Below are 20071 nucleotides of genomic sequence, written 5' to 3' on the forward strand. Positions count from 1 at the left end.
ATCACTGACTCCGCCTCATTCCACTTTTAAGGAGGTTGAGGTGGTAAATTTGATGTGCCCCTTCCCTATCTGTTCGGATAACCTCATAGTCGAGATCCCCAACTCACCGTCCTTGCCACTTCGCGAGTAATTCCGAACTTGACGTGGGGGGCAATACAAGTACTTTATCTCTCGGTGCAAACTCTCTTAGTCTAGTCCCCGTGTTTTACAGTCGACTCTGCCTGTCCTGAGCCTGTAACAAATTTTCCATAGAAAGCCGCCCCAAAGTGTGGAGTTTTGTACTCAGGTCCAGGACATATTGAATTTCATTCTTACTATTCGAAGGTCCGTCCTCCCAAGTTTCCCTAAGCACGTCCAGCACCCCGCGGGGCTGACGCCCATAGAGAAGCTCGAAGGGGGAAAACCCCGTGTAGGCTAGGGGAACCTCGCGTACAGCGAACAAGAGTTGTTCTAGCCACTTATCCCAATTTTTGGCGTCTACCCGCACAAACTTACGAATCATGGATTTCAACGTTCGATTAAATCGTTCCACCAGTCCGTCCGTTTGTGGGTGATAGACGCTGGTGCGAATCGATGTAATGCCCAACAATTCGTAAAGTTCACGAATGGTACGTGACATAAACGCCGTGCCCTGGTCGGTGAGAATCTCTTTCGGGAATACTGCGAAGCGGCACTGCTTCTGGGTATCGCGTTGCATAATCCACTAGGACTAATGCAAAACGATGCCCTCGTGCAGATCGTTCCAATGGCCCGATGAGGTCCATGCCAATTCTTTCAAAGGGGACCTCTATTAAAGGAAGGGGGCACAACGGTGCTTTTGGGTTGGCCAATGGATTCACCAACTGACATTCACGACAAGAGGCGCACCACTTGCGCACGTTGTCGTGAATGCCCGGCAAAAAAATGAATGCCCGGGTCATTAGAGGATTCAGTGTAGCTGTCTGCCCTAAATGCCCAGCCATCGGATTACAGTGAGCCGCCTGGAAAAGCGTTTCCCGGCGGCTCTTCAGTACTAATAACTGAGTTGTATCTTGCTTTGATTGGGCGTCCTGGGTCACCCGATACAACTTATCTTTTATGATTGCGAAATAAGGATATGAAAGTGGCCGGTCTGGGTGGAGAGGCTGTCCGTCGATTGTACGGACTTGGTCAAACGCATTTTTGAGCATCTCGTCTCTGGACTGTTCCATAGGAAAATCATCACGCTCTGAAAGGGACATTCTCTCAACAGAGTTCCGTTCCTCTGGCACAGGCACCGACGGTCCCGGCACAGCCTCTCCAACCTGAGCGACCGCTCTCTTCCCCCGCTTCCTTTTTGTCCCAGAAGCACCCGCACACAAATGTGCCAATAACACTTTAAACCCCAGCCAATTAGTCCCCAAAATTAGCGGGTGTCGGAGGTGCTGGCTAACGGCCACCTCCACACTATGCTTTTGGCCCCGGGAAGTGAATAGTGACTGGCATTAACGGGTAATCCACCACCTCCCCGTGCACACACTGAACCTTAACCATGCGGCTCTTATCCAATGCCTCTGGTTGAATCAGGCTTTGATGGATGGAGGTTTGGTTACAGCCTGAATCCACCAAGGCCTGATAAGTACCCCCCTTTATACTTTCTAGTAGCTGGTACAGTCCAGCTTGATTGGGGGCGGCCTGCGGTGTGTCAGGGACCCTGACCAGCGTCCCCACCTTCAGTTCAGTTCAGTTCAGTTCAGTTTAGTTTATTTATCCCTTAGGAAATTAGTTGTGAACAGGTGCTACATGTCACAAAAAACACTCACATAGACTCTCACGAAACAAAAAGAACACACGTGGTTACAGACTATTCAACATTAAAATAGCAGTTGGTATGAGTGAGTTCTTGAATCCCCTAGTCCTAGCCCCCCCCCCCTTACTCTATATCTGCGGCCAGATGGAAGAATCACAAACTCTTTATGTAATGGATGTGATGGACAACTAATTATTGAAAAAGCTTTTTTAACAACTCGTTTTTTAAAAATGTCCTGAGGCAATATCTGTTGAACTCCAATCACTTTAGAAGCAGCCTTAATCAGCTTAGTCATTCTATTTCTATTAGACAGGCTAATACAATCAAACCATACAATAGCACAATAAGAAATTACGGATTCGATAAAACTCCTATAAAACAGTGTCATTAACACTGAACATATTTTGAATGAGTTCATTTTTCTTAAGAAAAACATACCCTGTTGAACCTTTTTACAAATGGCATCCGTGTTGGCATTAAAATTTAATTTATTATCAATAATTGTACCCATATATCGATATTCGTCCACAAACTCAATATTCCTTCCGTTTATGACAGTAGGAGAGACAGGGATGACCGATTTACCGAAGTCTATAATCATGTATTTGGTCTTCGTTATATTTAAATTTAGGTTACACTCTGCACACCAGGAGACAAAATCCTCCACCACTGGACCATGAGATGTCTCCTCATTTGCAAGGAGACTCACAATCACAGTGTCATCTGCAAACTTTAGCATATACCTATTGTCAAATGTACTCCTACAATCATTAGTATACAAAATAAAAAGCAAAGGGGAAAGAACACACCCCTGAGGCGAACCAATAGAAGAACATAACTTGGGAGAAAGCAAACCATTGACTCTCACACACTGGGTTCTGTTCGATAAGAAATTTACAATCTATCCTACTAGGTTAAGATCAAGGTTGAATAATCCGACTAGTTTTTCGGCTAACAGATGTGGCTTAATTGTATTGAATGCGGATGAGAAATCAATAAAAGCTAGCCGTGCCCTTGTTTTGGGGTCTCCAGATGTTGAGCTACTAAGTGTACAAGAGTAGTTATGGCATCCTCAACACCCCTCCCTGCTCTGTACGCAAACTGAAGAGGATCTAAATTATCTTCGACATGCTTCAGTATCTCTATTCTTATAATTTTCTCAAATATTTTCATCACAAGGGAGGTAAGGGCTACCGGTCTAAAATCATTTAAACCTTCGGACTCCTACACTTCGCCAAAGGAACAATTATGTCATGTTTCCAGATTAGTGGGACAGTTTGCGTTTTAACAGAAATGTTAAAAATCCTTGTAAATATACCACTTAACTGTACACTACACGCTCTCAATTATACACACCACTAATATTATCTGGTCCAGGGCTTTTATTTACTAAACAGAAACCTCCATCACTGCGCACTGATTGACAAAGTGCCCAGGGTCCCCGCAACGCCAACAGGCCGGCCCAGACCTTCCCGCCGCCCCCAATGGCGGGAAGCGGGTCAAGGAATTGGCGCGGGGAGAACGTGTGCAACCGGGGTGGAGCGTTGCCAGGTCCAGTGGATGCCCCCCTAACCGGTGGTCGGGGAGCAGGAACAGGCTCCACCGCAGGTCCTGTCCTACAGCGGGGCACAGGTCTGGGTGGCGATGATGGGGTGGCCCAAACCTCCCAGTCCATCCAGCTCCGGAACAGCTCGCGGTCCTGCTCCTGGGCACGGAGGAGCGTCTCAAAACGGCGCTCCTGTTGTTCCTCCATGACCAGCAGCGCTTGGTGTTGTTGCTGGTGGAGACCCGCGAGCGCGTGCATGACATCCGCAAGTGGTGTCGGGGACTGTCTGGCGGCGGCTTCTTCTTCCAACCCGGGTTTCGGCACCAGTGTAGTGTTGGTTCAGTGTGGGTGTGATGGAAGAAGACAAGGGTCGGCGTAACTGGGACTCGTACACGGTTTTTATTACTCAGAATGTGTTGAACAGACAATGTGCGCGAGATGCGCCTTCACCATAGAACACTCTATAGCGACGTTCAAAACACTCTTTCCACATTTATAAACTCAGTCCATAAATTCTCCAGTCCTTTCTCGTGCACGAAGTCCCAGTCAAACACGTACAAACATTTTGGACCTGAATTTGTAATTATGTACTTATTTTGTAAATGTATTTTCCATGTATACTTTATGACGTAATTTTTCGTTTTGACCAAGAACGTAAACCAATGCCAATGCTGTTTGTAGCTAGTTAGTTCTTTGCTATTTTGTGTGTACAGTATAAGACAAATGTGTATAAAGTTAAAAAAAATTATATGTAATCGCAACAGCAAACTTCAGCTGCTGTTATCAGATGTTTTCACATTCTGTTTGCATTTTAACACAGTTGCCACATGTACACCTAAAGAAAACGATACGCCGAGTAAGCTAAGTTTTGTGAATAGATAAACGCGGTTGTTCATTATATCGATAAAACAATAACTTTAAAAAACGGTATTACTGAGTCATTTATTCAGTTATATTAAATATTTGAACAGGAGAAAACCGTATCTCAAAAGCTAACAAATTCTTATATACTAATAGTAGAATAGAATAATAATAATAATACAGAAATGTACCATTCAGAAACGTTTTGTAAGAGCCGTGTTTGGGGAGGTTCTGCTTGACTCTCTTCATTGCCACTTTCTGGGTCTGATTCTGGCTCAAACTGATACGGCAGTATTGATACCATTATTTACATTTGACCGGAGCACATGCAACTTTCGCCTGTAAAGGTAATGGGCGTGAAGTTTCCAGACAACGTGCGCTACGCTGTTTAGCCAATTTGAATTACAACACACCGGAACAACTAACCAATCTAAGCCCATTGCCTGTTTCTGAGAGAGTGATTTCATAGAATCAGGAAGTCAACCGGTCATTCAAATGACAGAGGAGAAAGCGGCTTACAATAAAGGTGAAATTTATGAAAAATAAGGCTTTAAAAAAAAAAACGAAGACATGTTATATTGCATCCCATAAACACAATCATGCAAAGAATAAAAGCAGTAAACCACCCCTTTTAGATATTTTTGATTTAATCTGAGAGCTGGATCACTCCTCCATAGGCTTCTAAGGGATTGAAACTTGCCAGCCCCGAAAAGTTATTAAAGATATCGTTAAAATAGTCCAAGTGACTACAGTGGCACAATCTTAAGTTTATCAAGCGACGAGAATACTTTTTGTGCGCAAAAAAAAAAAAACGACTTTATTTCAACTATTAATTTCCTTAAGAAGCCTATGGAGGAGTGATCCAGCTCTCAGATTTAATCAAAAATATCATAATTCGTGTTCTGAAGATGAACGAAGGTCTTACGAGGTTGGAACAACATGAGGGTGAGTAAATACTGGAATTTTCATTTTTGGGTGAACTATCCCTTTAACAATACTGCCAAATGACCATGTAACATAGAAATAAGAATCTCAATTAATATAAATCAATATTAGAAGAATAAATTAAATGAAATATTAAAAGAATAATTCCAGAATACAAAATAATGAAAGAAATATAACAAACGATAAAGGGAGAGATTTACAGTGAGATTAATAAATAAATATAACACCCGTTACAAAAGCACACAGCTAGTGAAAAACACAAGCTGCGTGCTACACAGTAGGCTACAAGACAAAACATGACATGAAAGGCGATTTATACACGAACCGAGTGCTACACAAAACACAACTCACGTGGACAGAAGAGCGTATACGGCCCGAGCAAACTCGAAACCACACGCTCACACGACAAGACAGAGCGCACGAGAACAAGCGTAAGCTCATCCTGTGCGCTCACAACAGAAATCAAACACGCGGAGCATGGATGTCTGAATTTCGACACAGAACCGAAACCAAACTTGGCCGACGTGCCGGGATCCAAACGCCATGCCCCGCACATGTAACAAAGCACGTAGACAAGTGAGTGCACGGCTCCACGCTCGAAACCGGGCACTCAGACAAAGAAGTGATAGAACCAGAAGTGTCAGAGCTCTGTCTCAAAACCAAGAAATAAACTAGACAGAAGTGACAAAACCCTGACAGAAACAGTTGTGTAGTGAAAAGGATAGCCTACTTTATTATTTTGAGTATTGAACTAACACAATTAAAAACATGATGAAATGCTTGAAAAAAGAGCACTTTTGATGATCTGTTGTTATATTAGCTTATAAGAGTTTTGAAAATGTACACCTTAAGTGAAAATATTACCAAAGCGAATACAAAACTGTAAATCATAAGAAGCCTCAAACCATTGCTTTAAAAGAAAAAGAGAACAAAAATAGTTTGCTAAAGCATTATGTAAACATGACAAAACAAATTTCCCTTTCGTACATCACAGCCTCAAAACTATTCAGTTTTGTTCCTGGTAACCTGCTTCAGTCATTCCTTTACTGCTAAAAATGCAAAACCTGAGTATTTGTACTTATGAGGAAACTAGGAATGACTGACATTACTAATTTTATTGTAGATCACAGTAGAAGTGTTCTCTTTCGAGAGATTTCAAGGATGAGTCAGGGTAAACTGTGTTATGGTCATTTCATTTTGAATATTGGACATTTAACAACATAATAATACGTAATAACAACATTTAATTCTTAAAAACAACTTATAAAGATTATGTGTAATGATGTTAAACAACCTTTTTGGCATAAAGCACCTTGCCCTTCCTCACTATCAAATAGGGGAATCTGGGCTACTCCAAAGCGGTTGGCGTCCTGCTATGTTTAAAACAGTCTGATTATAAACACTTGTTATAGGTGTCCCGTATAGAAAAAGCCATGGTTTGAAAGATGGATTCATGATGTACTCAAGCATTATATAAATTTTGTACATTTCAGACAAAAAAAAAAGTTACATAGTGTTTAAAATTGCAGTTATAATTGCATGTGAATGAACACATGATTACTTCTTTTCTGAGTGAAATTATGTGATATCTTAACAGTATTTGCATTATATTTTGCTTCATTCCTTAATACCTATTATTCTTGCTTCATCATTGGACTTTGTCATGAAAATTAGTGTCTTGTTTTCTGAATGCTTCCGCAGATTCTCGTGAACATAGGTCTTAGCATACACGTTTCTGACTTATTCAAATTAAGTTTTTGTTTGTATCATAATATAAAAAGGCCAAAAGCACAAATCTGTTCCTTCTACAATGCCGTCACTGACTTAAGAATACTATTTACAGTGCATAAGCCACTTTTATGGTGCTTTTTGTCCATTTCGAAAGATAAACATGATAAACTAGTCTCAATGGCTTAAAAGGTCTGGTCTTTAGATAAGTTCACATTTATTCGTTAGATGCTTTTAGCTAAAGAAGCAGCTTACAAATGAGCTAATGCTCCTCCAACAAACTATTCATCCTAGCATTAGCAGGAGAAGTACTGTAATGCCAAGTTCAACATTGTTCAAAGTAAAACATGTGTAAAAGTTAAAGATGTAAAAGATACATCATGCAGAATTTTTTTTTTAAATAAGCCAAAGAAGGGTTTATTTATAAAGGAAGAAAATAAAGTGAAGATTATAGCCTCTAGATGGCATCTTCTGTACTGCTTTTAAACACTCAAGAAGAAAGTTTATCAACAGAATGTGGCATGTCAAATTTGCATTTGTTTTTCATAATATCATAATATAATCATGCTCAAAACACCAATATCAAAGTGCAGAACTATAATTATCTGCTCTGCCCTTAATTCTTAGTTGCTGTTGTCATAAATATATGCATTTTTTAAATTATTGTTTTTTAAATTAATGTTAATAAAAGATATGATTCTATTTTAGGTTACCATGGAAGACTGTAACTTAAACCTTTGAAAGCTGATATTCAAAATAGTTTTCTACAGAAGCATAGTTGCCTTGTTGCATCATCCCTCCAACCCACTTTCTCTTTCATACAAATGAAGGGGAAACAACCACCGATTGTTCATGTGAAGACGTTGTTGTGAGCTTTGATAACACACACCTGAAGAAAGAACAGAAGGAAAGGACTGAAAATGGGTAAGAATCTACATCTACACAATATTCATGTGGCTATGACTATGTTACACTTCATATAATATAGCAAGCTAATTTCTGTTTGAGACATATGCCCTGTGGAAAGAAGTGAGTGATGTGGGCAGTTTATATTTGCTGCAATGACTTTTTAAATAAAATAATAATTAAAAAAAATTCTTCCTCCACCCCTTTGGTTAAGTTCATTATCTTGACTTCTTTGAATTGTTGATTTGATCAAGATATTATGCAGCATGGCGTTGAGTTAAAAGCTTAGTCTCTAATCCAACAGAAGTCAAAAAGAGATCTCATCATCCATCCCTGCTGTTGTTTATCAGTGTAAACCACTATTGTAAGATAAAAAAAGACAAAAAATGAAGACAAAAATATATATTGCATCTCTGGCTAGTTTTTGAGACTTCAGTCACGTCTGCAATACATGCCGTGTAAGTCAATATTGGTTAAAAAGCTGTGGTCAAAAAGGATGCGTCATTTGCAACTTTATTTACCGCTTAATGCAAAATGTATTTGCTTAAATGCAAAACTGGCTGAAAGCATTAATGAGACCAGAAAAGCAGGAAAATAATATTTTGTCTTTTCAATGGTCTTATGTTGCATGTGAATTGTGCACCAACTTTTGCTGACAAAGTCTTTTAACCTAGCAGCCATAATTTAAGCTGTAGACAGCAAAAATACTTTGTTGGGTTATAAGTACTCTTGTTTATTCTTACAGTTTAAGAAAAATCATATTTTGGAGATAAAATACTTAGTAAAAGATACACATGTCATGCATTTAATACATAATATAGAGAATTCTGACAAATAAAATGTTATTATTCATTAAATATAATTTAGCCTAATCTTGAGCGTCTTTAACAATGAACTGGTAACTAAGGTTCTAATTTGAACAACAATAATAAGATTCATACTTAAAATCAGTGCTGTAATAACTATGCCAAAATTATTTTAAAGACATACATTAGCTTTATGTGCAACTGAAAATCATTAATTTCCAACTCCAGTAAGCTGTTAACCGCTGCAACCAGAGTGCTGAATCAGTTGGACTTCTGAATGAATCCTTTTAATTCAGTTTTCAACCAATTCAAAATCAAAAGAAAGAATCAGAAATGTTATGACTTTCTTTTACAGTTTGCTTTCTCTTTTTTGTGCAGCGAATGTGACAAATGCAACCCAGACTGAAGCCTTATCAAGGATTGAAATCTTCAATATATGCATATATTTTGTCGTTTTCGCTCTGGGTTTCGTTGGAAACGGGCTTGTCATATATGTGACCGGCTACAAAATGAAGACGACCGTCAACTCCATTTGGTTTCTCAACTTGGCGATTGCAGACTTCATCTTCATCTTAATCATCATCCTCTACATTGTTACTGCCTTTCACAAGATGGCTTGGCACTTCGGTGACTTCATGTGCAAGTTTGTCAGCTTCGTGGCGGTGCTAAACATGTTTGCCAGTATTTTTTTGCTGACCGCTATCAGCCTGGACCGATGCCTGTCCACCTGGGTGATTGTTTGGGCTCAAAACAAACGAACTCTGGTCAAAGCCAGCATCATCTGTGCACTCGTGTGGGTTTTATCCATCCTCTGCAGCATCCCCTTTGTCATCCACCGCTTAGTAAAGGAAAAACAATGCATATATATTACAAACCCCCTCAGTATCTTCAAGTCTCTGGTCATATACAGGTTTATGGTGGGTTTTCTCATCCCCTTCCTGATCATTGCATGTTCATACATTGCTATCGGAGTTAGGGCCAAACGTCTCAAAAGAGGAAAGAAGCTTAAGCCTTTCCGGGTCATCATATCTGTGATCTTGGCCTTTTTCATATGCTGGTTTCCATTTCATGTTCAACAGCTGTCCACCGTAATTGCAAAGGAGAATAAGTGGAGTGAAAAAGTAATAAACGACATAGGACCTCTTGTTAACTGCCTGGTTCATCTCAACAGCTGTCTGAACCCCATTCTCTATGTGTTCATGTGTGAGGAGTTCAAGAAGAAACTTAAGCAGTCTCTACTGCTGGTGTTGGAGACAGCGTTTTCTGAAGAACATCTGCCTTTCCGATCATCTCGCCCTTCCACTAGTTCAGCCCTCTCAGAATCACAGGGTCTCAAGATGAATGACACAACCTTCTCTTCAACTGGCAACAGCTAGGACAACAAAAAAAGCTTTTAGAAAATCAGTCCCAGAGTTATTAATTCATTGTATTAGTCTGAAGTGATCTGCTAACGCATATTAAGAAGCTTTCCACTTTGCTGCCTTGAAACCTTCTATCCCATGCCAGATAAGCAGTGGTCCAAAGCCTTGCTTGTTCTAAAGGTGTAATTTATGTACCAATAAAATTACTTTTCAGGCAGGTTTCTCCGACACACCCCCTGATTTCCATTGGTTGGACTAACAGATAGCTCTACCCCAATCTCATGCCATTGGTTGAGTCAGTGTTGTTGCGTCTACTGGTTGGGATGATAATAATGTTTTGTAATGTTCATGCATTTTATGGGAAACCTACAGATGTTTTATTGTATGGCTTTGGGGAAAATTTTAAAATAGAAAATTATTTTAAACATTTTTTTTAGTTTTACATTTTTAATGCATTTCTTTTCCATTGACTTGTTTTACACAATCTTTAAGCCTCGTTGTAGGCTACTGTTAATTTAGCACTAGTATATGTTTATATAGTACTATGTTTATTTAATCACCAAAACTGAAGCAATTATTTCTGAAACCTGCTGTCTGTGGTCTTCCTCTTTTTGTATATAAATACAAAGAACATTTTTTATGCTGTCTGACCTTTATTATTAGGCATAAAACAGTCACAGTGTTAAATTTTAACATGCTTTTTCTATGAAAAATAATAAGTGTTGGGTGTAATTCATTGCAAGTAGCGCAAGTCAAAAAGTAATCAAGTAACTAGTAAAGTGTGCATTACTTTTAAATTTATAACGGCTAATTTTCAAATAAGTAATGCAAGTTTGTTTCCCCATGTATTGACTGACAGCTCTCCCAGCTCTCCCATATTGAGAAAAATCGTGAGTAAGTGCAGAGGAGTTGTGTTTGCCGTGTGTGAACATGATGTTATTGTAGTTCTAGACTAAATGTAAACATGCATTTACTCATCTAATGCAAAAGTAGCATATTACTTTTCATAACTAAGAAAATGCAGTTATTTACTTTTTTACGGAGTTACACAATATTGTGATGCATTACTTTAAAAAGTAACTTTCCCCAACACTGCAAATAATCATATTTTGAAGGGCAGCTCAAACACTGACTATATTATATGGGCTAATTATTGTAATTAAAAATGAGAATAAATAAAATACAGAAGCATAAATCAATCCTTCTATCCATCTATCACCACATGATCAGAACCATTTATTTTCAGACTTGCAGTAAATGGAGAAACCTGGGTTCCTTGTGGAAGAGCAGTGTTTACCAACCCTGAACTCAATAAATCACCAAATGTGATGTGTGTTTGTGAAGTAAAATAAACAACGCATCGAGAATTGGCATTACTAAAATACAATTCCTCTTACGGCGAATGCTGCTAAAGCAGGTGCTGAAAGAAAATATAAAACCAGACAACAAAATAATTGCTATCTTACAATTGCTTGCTCAAAGAGGTATTTATACAGTATGTCTCAATGTTTTTTTTTATTGTTGTTGTTGTTTAGAAATACAGGTCAATAAACATTAAACTGTTACTAATATTTTAGAGTAATTAGAATTATATTCCTAGTAAGTCATGGCGACCCATAGTTTATTTGGCTAAGAATTAGCCAAACGCCTGAATTTCTCACTAATGAGCCGTGCCCGTGACATAGTGACTTTGGACAGACTTCAGAAAGCATTATGCAATTGATTATGAAATTAAAATTTCTGAGTTTCCAATGAATATGATAAGCAAAAAAAAAACACTCCCTCCTCTCTTACCCTTAGACGGATATTTAACTGTGATCAGGGACGATACGTAATGAAACATGCACTGACCGGTTTTCAAACAACTCGCATTGCTTATTATTCACAGAGACAAAAGGTAAGATTATTGGCCTTTTCACTTAAGTTTAAATGTTTAGCATGTTTGACAGTTTCTGCATTATAGTTTGTTTTCATTTGCACTTTGTATTCTTGTTTTTCTTAAAAAGTTTCTTAGTTTTCACACATTTTCTTCCTTGATGCTTTCCAAATGAATTAAGTGGATTATAATGTGTTTCTTTAACTCAACGTATTTTGAAAATTATTTAAATTCAGGCTCAAATGTTGATAGTACTCAGTAACAGATAGTTTGGCTAAAAAGATTTTGGTTAATATTTTTTGTGTATATTTGTTTCAGCCTCTTCCACAAATAAAGTCATAATGATTAAGTAGCCTACATCTGTGGTTCTTACTAAAATGACAGCAGTTTCAATGAACAAAGTTTGCAATTTCCTGTTGCACTTCTCCACATCTCTAATGAAATATCTAGTTATACAATGAGCATGCATACTTGTCTTTGTGTGTTTCTAGCTTTTTTATTTTATTTTTTATTTCAGACCAAACTGTAGCCCCATCCAATATGACGACAACAACCAGCAAAGCAGTTGTCACAGTGAATTCCTTAGGGAAAATCAGTATTGTCCTCCACTGTATAATATTTGTACTTGGTGTTGTTGGCAATGGACTGGTCATCTTCATCACAGGTCTCAAAATGAAAAGCACTGTCAATACAATCTGGTTTCTGAACCTGGCGGTAACAGACTTCCTTTGTTCATTCTTCCTGATCTTTAATATTATTTACGAATACCGTGAGTTCGACTGGCCTTTTGGTAATTTTATGTGCTTCTTGAGCAGCCTGGTGACCGTGTTGAATATGTTTGCCAGCACCTTCCTGCTGACAGCGATCTGGGCCGCTGCCTGTCCACCTGGCTGGTGGTGTGGTCCCGGACCAAACGAACTGTCCGTAAAGCGAGGATAATTTGCCTGCTTATTTGGTTAGCGTCAGTCGCTTGCAGCCTGCCTTTAGTCATCTCTCGGAAAACATTTTCCCCTTCTGCACAACAAACGATGTGCATTCATGACTTTCAGGGACTAGAAACATACCAGGGGCTGGTAGTGTACCGTTTTGTGGTGGGTTTTCTTCTCCCGTTTATCATAATCTCTGCTTTTTATGTAGCAATCGGAGTACGAGTTAAGCGCCTCCGGAAAAACAATAAACTAAAACCCTTCCGTATTATCCTGGCAGTAATCCTGGCCTTCTTCTTCTGCTGGCTTCCCTTTTATGTTCACAAATTCCTTGAGGTGTGGTTGCATGAAATGAATGCGACAAACCCATCGGACGAGCTGACCAGCTTCAAGGAGGTTTACGACCAGATAGGGCTCTTCATAATCAGTCTTGCCTACTTGAACAGCTGCCTGAATCCCTTCTTGTACATATTCATGTGTAAAGATTTTCAGAAAAAGCTCAAGCAGTCTTTAGTGATGGTGTTCGAGAGTGCATTTGCAGAGGAACAACATTCCTCTCAAAACATTCACAATCCAAACGCATATCTCATTCTCAGGGTGGAACAGGAACGGAAATGACCCAATCTTCAACACTTGAAGTTTAAATGAAACATAGAATCAAATATTTACATATATGCTGCCACTTGGTAATATTATAAGAAAACATGGAATTAATTTCCACTGTTATGCTGATGACACTCAATTATATATCTCATCACGACCAGATGAAAACACTAACTAATCTAAATTGACAGAGTGTCTAAATGATATAAAATGCTGGATGACGTGTAATTTCCTGCTATTAAATTCAGATAAAACGGAGTTACTACTTATTGGTCCAAAAAACTACCCACAAAATCCCTTACAATACAACTTTAATTTAGAAGGATGTCCTGTTACTTTATCCACTACAGTAAAAGACCTGGGTGTTATACTAGACCGCAACTTGACTTTCGAAAATCATATTTCATATATTACAAGAACAGCCTTTTTCCACCTTAGAAACATTGCTAAGCTACGCAACATGCTATCTGTTTCTGATGCAGAAAAGTTAGATCATGCATTCATGACCTCGAGACTAGATTACTGTAATGCTTTATTAGCCGGCTGTCCTGCATCCTCAATAAACAAGCTACAGTTAGTGCAAAATACAGCTGCTAGAGTTCTTACTAGATCAAGAAAATATGATCATATAACACCAATTTTATCATCTCTACACTGGTTACCTATTAAGTTACGTATCAATTACAAAGTATTCCTACTGACCTATAAAGCCCTAAATGGTTTAGCTCCTGTGTATTTAACAGACCTTCTATCGCCATACAATCCATCGCGCTCTTTAAGATTACTAAATTCGAGGCTTCTGGTCATTCCTAGGATATCTAAGTCCACTAAAGGAGGGAGGGCGTTCTCGCATTTAGCTCCTAAACTCTGGAATAGCCTTCCTGATATTGTACGAGACTCAGACTCGCTGTCCCAGTTTAAAACTAGATTAAAGACGCATCTCTTTAACCAAGCATTCACTTAATCCTTAACCTTTGATACTACTGCTGAATCAGTTCGAATGCATTAACATTATGAACATCAGCTATGCTAATTATTTCCCATCTGTCTTTCTGCTGTTATCTCGGGACACTAGTCCCGAGGTAAATAGCGTTCGTCAGCTCCAGTTTGTATCCAGCCTCTCACGGAGACTTCAGATGCCCCAACGCCTGTGAAGAGACGACTCGACGCCTGTGAAGAGACGACTCAAAGCCGGCGATATGTTATGCCATAAATTAATACTTGATTAACTAACTGTATTTTTCTATGTACATTTCCGAAATGCAATTTCTGTAAAGCTGCTTTGAGACAATGTGTATTGTGAAAAGCGCTATACAAATAAATTTGAATTGAATTGAATTGAATCAAATTACACAAATGAAATAATATGCTAATTAACGTATAAAGAAGCAGTGTAAACTAAATATTGTTCTATGTTTTTTTTTTGAGGATGGATAATGAAAGCTGATGTGTCAACAAAAAATATAGATTTAGGCTATTTTACCATAAATGTAAATAGCTGAAATGCATGCCTTACTAAAGGGTTAGTTCATCCATTTGTTTTGTACACTATGTCGGATTATGAGATACAAACAGGTACGATTTTAAAACAGTTTAATCTGAAATCAATATATCTTAATTAACCCATAATTATTTATGTGTCAAAATGCTGTGTAGGCAAATAAGTGGTATGACTGTAAACCGTATCTCTTGAATGTCCGTCTAGTTTGAACTTGCCACGCTAGCAACTGCTATCTCCGAAGCTTTGCGTTTAATATTAATGATCATATAGAGAGCCTAAGCCCCTCCCCTCCGCTTCCGGTATGGTGCCGAATTCTGACCCCCGCCATATTATTTTCCCCCTAGTATGGTAGGTTTAGGATTAGTTGTGGGGGAGGGGTTAGGATTAGGGGTGGGGTTAGGATTAGGCAATCAGATACTGATTTACACAAGGGGGGTAATAATTTGGCAGGGAGTCGAAATTCGGCACAACACCGGCTCATGGGACCTTATTTCGGAAAAAATGTGTATGGTAGTCAATGGCGAGGGACAACTTATCTTTTTATTCCGTCTGAACTGTGCCCTGAATTACACACATGATGTTCGTCAATTTAAAAGATAATTATGAAAGTCAAGAAAGTCGCAGTTTGTCATAAAACAGAAGAGTAACATTTATTTTTATGTGAAAATCGCTCAATGAACTACATCTCTCGTCTCGCACTATGTAGGCTACGTCACCAAGCTCGTATGTCTGCAGTCTGGTACAAAACACACAGGCATGATGGCGTAATGTTGCGATTATAAGGTTAGACTATAGAAAAATTACAGACGTTAGCTTCAGTAAAGTTAGCTTCATTCATTGAGAGAAAAGGTATGACGTCACATGCGCACCTTTTGGGTTTGTAGTCTTTGTAATTACGTATTTTCACAGTCTTATACCTCAACAGTTTTACATCAAACTGACTTTCTTGACTTTAAAATGTGTCTTTTAAATTGACAAACATCATATGTGTGATTCAGGGCACAATTCAAACGAGATCAAAATATTTGTTGTCTCTCGCCATTGACTACCATACAACATTTTTCCGAAATAAGGTCCCATGGTGGTCCACCGGAAGGGGAGGGACTTAGGCTCTCTATTTTACATTTGCGTGAGCATCTTCTATGGTTTTATGGCGGTTGGCAAACTGGACTGGAGTGTGGAGCACTAATAAGCGGTTAGAAAAATAAATAATTTAAATTTACAAAAGAGAGATAGAAAAAACTAAATTCTCCAGTCTAATCCAATTTCTTTAATATATTTATAATAGCACTATATATTTTAAATTGTTCTGCATGCTCACTGAAAAGACTAGTCAATATTAAATGATTCAACACCCATGTTTTACTTCTTTTTTAACCAATTTCTTTGTCATATCTTATTTATTTATTAAAAAATGTTCAATTGTTTCTGCCTGATCACAATAATTACATTGCCCCGTTTCATATCATCCTATTTTAAACAAAGAATAATTTATTCTAGTAGCTATCGATATATATGCGATATGGTCTAATTCCATATCACATTTAAAAATATATCAATATATTTTTTATATCGATAGGGGAGACCGGTTATGGTTGTAACACGGGGAGAGTTGTAACACCACCATTTCTACCACTTAGGGATAAGATAGGAGTCATGTGATCATTTAAGTATTTACCTACTCCCTGGGTTCCAGTCTCCGGGCCCACAAAGCTTGCACTCCAGGGTTACCGGCATTCATTTGTAAGCACTGTGACTCTGATTAAGAACACGAACACACACACACACACGGATATTGTTTTTTGTAAGAAATTTTAATATGTTTATCAAGTATACTGTTAAGTTAGTTCTTAAAAAGACACAATTACATATACACACACACATACACACAAAGTTAATCAGACAGTTTGTTCCATAGAGGGAGTGAGACTGTTCTTTTAGGTCAATAAACCTGTTTTGATTTAGTCTGATTTATGACTTAGCATTGTAGCAACAGTGGAGTAACTATGTTTTAAAGGGTGTGTGGGACAGGTGTATATGCACGCAAAAACTCTTTTTGGCGTATAAATATGAAGGTAAATTAGTAGCAAAACTCGAGAGCACGTAGATGTGATTTGAGAACTTGAACAATAAATATTCGTACTTTCGTTTATGCTGCAATAAATATTCGTTTACACTCACAGCTCCGATGTGAAAACCTGTAAAATAAAAATGTGAACTTGAACGCTGAGATTTGCGCTTGCAGACAATAGTCACAAACATGTATTCTGAATTTGAAGCTGCAGACAAGCAGGCACAAATGTCTAAAATGCCATTGACAAAGATACAACGACAGACACAAACTTGTAATACAAATTTTCACTTCTTCTAACATTCAAATTCGCAGTACAGCCTCAAATTGACACTTGCAACTTCTCAAATCTGTCACTGCAAGTTCAAATTTCGCGCCTTGACTTTTGCTACTCTTTTCGCGATATATTAGGTGCAAAACTGACTTGTGCACTTGCAACTCAGTGGCGGCGAGAGAGGAAGGGGGCGGGAGCGGGGGTGTTTAAAGGAGCCGTTTTATTGGTTGGCGCCTAGCCAATGAAATAGGACTTCTGTTATATGATGATGTCACGAAACCTGTGTGTGATGAACTGATATTAAAAGTGATATATTTTTTCTAAACTAGGGGGTTTAGAATTCTTATTAACCTGTAATTATAACATCATGAAAATCCCTATCAAATTATCCCTTTTTCATAGGCAAATATTTTTAGCTTGGTCCCTCAGCTTTAAACAATTTTACACCTCACTCTTATATAATTTGGAATAATAAGGACCTACTGTATAAACATAAATCTATTTTCTTTCGAGTCTTGTTACAGGAAGAGTATGTTTCTATGCCATATGTAATATCTTACTGGAATGGTTTTGTAAGTGACATTCCCTGGGAAAAAGTTTGGACATTACCTCACAAATACCTGATTACTAACAAAATAAGAGAAATAACTTTAAATTAATTCATAGGTTTTATCCAGATAAGTGTTCTCTCAAAAGACTTAAGAATGATAGTAATACCCTCTGTTCATTCTGTTTAGAGAAACCTGAAACTTCTTTACATTTATTTTGGAACTGCCCTCTCACAGTGACATTTTGGTGTGACATTTGTGATTTTATCAAATGTTATGTGAATCCTAATTTGAATTTACATATAGAAATGTAATTTTTGGTTTTCATGAATGTGAAAAGAAAACGTACTCGGTTACTAACGTAACCTCGGTTCTCTCTAGAGAGGGAACGAGTACCGCGTAATATCTTACGCTATGGGGAAAACTCTTTTCCACGAGATATTGAAGCCAAAAATTATCCTTAATTTTGAATTAATGTAAAACGCTGTGCAGCAGCATGCAGACATAGGCAAGACGGCTTGCGCGCCTATTGGCTGCCCTGCGACAACAGCAGCAGCCTATCGAGAGAGGCTCTGCGTGACACATATCCAATGGGGGCATTTCGCGCCCATTTCGTCACGTCCCGCCAGAAAGGGTGTGGTCTCGCCCTATAAACATAGCTCGATTAGGCTGGTACAACTGGTTTTCATCGCCGAAGCGAACCTGAGCTATGTATGCACGGCAAGATACGCAGTACTCGTTCCCTCTCTAGAGAGAACCAAGGTTACGTTAGTAACCGAGTATGTTCTCTTACGAGAGCATCTCTCGTACTGCGTAATATCTTACGCTATGGGGAACACAATGCAAAACGCCGTGCGTACTGGGATCCGACACCAAAGTCCCAAGGGCAGTAGCCCGGGGCTCATATAGTGCATAATCCCATAGACTCACAGAGAGTCGAAGAAGAGAGGCTGCAAGCATCATTCCCCATGAAATAGCATCCTACAGGAGCTAGTTATGTTAACAGTGTTTTACACAGACAGGGTGAACGTGTTCAGCCTGAACTGGGTAATAGTACGGGTTATTCAACACCCATGGAGCTGTTTTATCGCTCAGTGAGCGATTCACAAGCGACACTCAGCATCTGGGCCGGCACAGTGGGGCAGATAGCACTGAAATCTATACCGACAGAAGCTTGGCTTGTAAGGCGGTAACCTCTAGGTTGTAAAACCTTATAAATGTAGATGGCGAGGCCGCAACCCCGCGGCCGTACAGATATCGGTAACCCCACTATACCATGCCCACGATGAGAAATGAACACTGGGCTGTGGGCATTTTTATTACACTCATAACACCATCGGCTGTGGCCGGAATACCAGAAAATACACTGCTTATATGATTTTTCTGGGTCGCCGTGGAAACGGCATTTTTGTGCAGGTAAGCGGGCCATGGTACCGGCTTGTTTACTGCAAAATACACTGGAACAGTCGCATTTTCTTGGAAAAGTTTCGGTGCAAGTCTGGCCGCGGCGAGACTAAATTTTATCTGCTGCGAGACCTGGGATCGAACACGGGTCTCCAGTGCGAAGGCTTTGGGTTTCGCCATTGAGCCACAGGGGGAAACAACAAAAGCTTAAAATAGCTCTCGCACATAAGAGAGCGTCATCACAGTTTGTGTGTGTTGGCGTTTGTTTGCAGGCGTTCGTGTTATACAACAGGATCATTGCTGCAATATTGACATTTTCAGCCGCTCAAACTAAGAGGAGCTGAGAAATGTTTGAGAAATGGAGATTGGTCCGGCCTCAGTGGGACCAAAACACACTCTTTCCTCATTTCGCGGGTGACGCATGTCCACAGGGGGCCGGGCAGCTTTCTTGTAAGGTAAAGACAGCGGGCTGAAGTGCAGCCTCTGAGAATGATGCCAGGCGAGTCCTCAGTCCCTTGATGGAGTAGAGCAAGTGCGCATGTATGGAGCAAAGACCTGTACTCAGGGTCTCCAACGACTGGTTGGCAGTGTGCGCCCAGCTTGTAAAACCACAGCATCACTAAATGCATTGTCGGATAGTGCTCTCCCTGCAACTCCTCAGATGCTTTCTTGAAAGGCTCCAAGAAATCTATCACGGTTGTGAGCGTGTTTTGATATATGCCTTTCATGCGCTCTGCCTGCCCCGGCTTTCGAGTAGCTCGTTAATTTCCGTGTATTGCTTGCTCACAGATTTGAGCATGTCAATTTTGCTATTCCAACGAGTCTCACACTCTTGGACTTAGCCATGTGGGAGAGCTGTGCTTGCACTGGCTTTTTTAAGATATTTGACAATGCCCTTGCACGCGTCAATCATCTCCGTTACCTCCTCAATGTCAGATCCACTGAAC

General features: G+C 39.3%; 1 protein-coding gene and 1 pseudogene across 1 annotated transcript; both read left to right on the top strand.

The window, feature by feature from the left end:
* The first annotated feature begins 7666 nt into the window (after positions 1 to 7666).
* On the top strand, positions 7667 to 12146 carry LOC143715934 (C3a anaphylatoxin chemotactic receptor-like). The gene is made up of 2 exons (XM_077207858.1): positions 7667 to 7772; positions 8939 to 12146. The coding sequence occupies exons 1-2, from the start codon at positions 7769 to 7771 to the stop codon at positions 9934 to 9936; spliced, it is 1002 nt and encodes a 333-aa protein (XP_077063973.1). The 5' UTR covers positions 7667 to 7768; the 3' UTR covers positions 9937 to 12146.
* A 174-nt stretch (positions 12147 to 12320) lies between these two features.
* Positions 12321 to 13341, top strand: LOC143716492 (C3a anaphylatoxin chemotactic receptor-like; annotated as a pseudogene).
* The last annotated feature ends 6730 nt before the right edge of the window (positions 13342 to 20071 follow it).

The sequence above is a fragment of the Siphateles boraxobius genome, unplaced genomic scaffold (genome assembly GCF_051911475.1).
Source record: "Siphateles boraxobius isolate OS27281-9 unplaced genomic scaffold, OSU_SipBor_1 6, whole genome shotgun sequence".
NCBI lineage: Eukaryota > Metazoa > Chordata > Actinopteri > Cypriniformes > Leuciscidae > Siphateles > Siphateles boraxobius.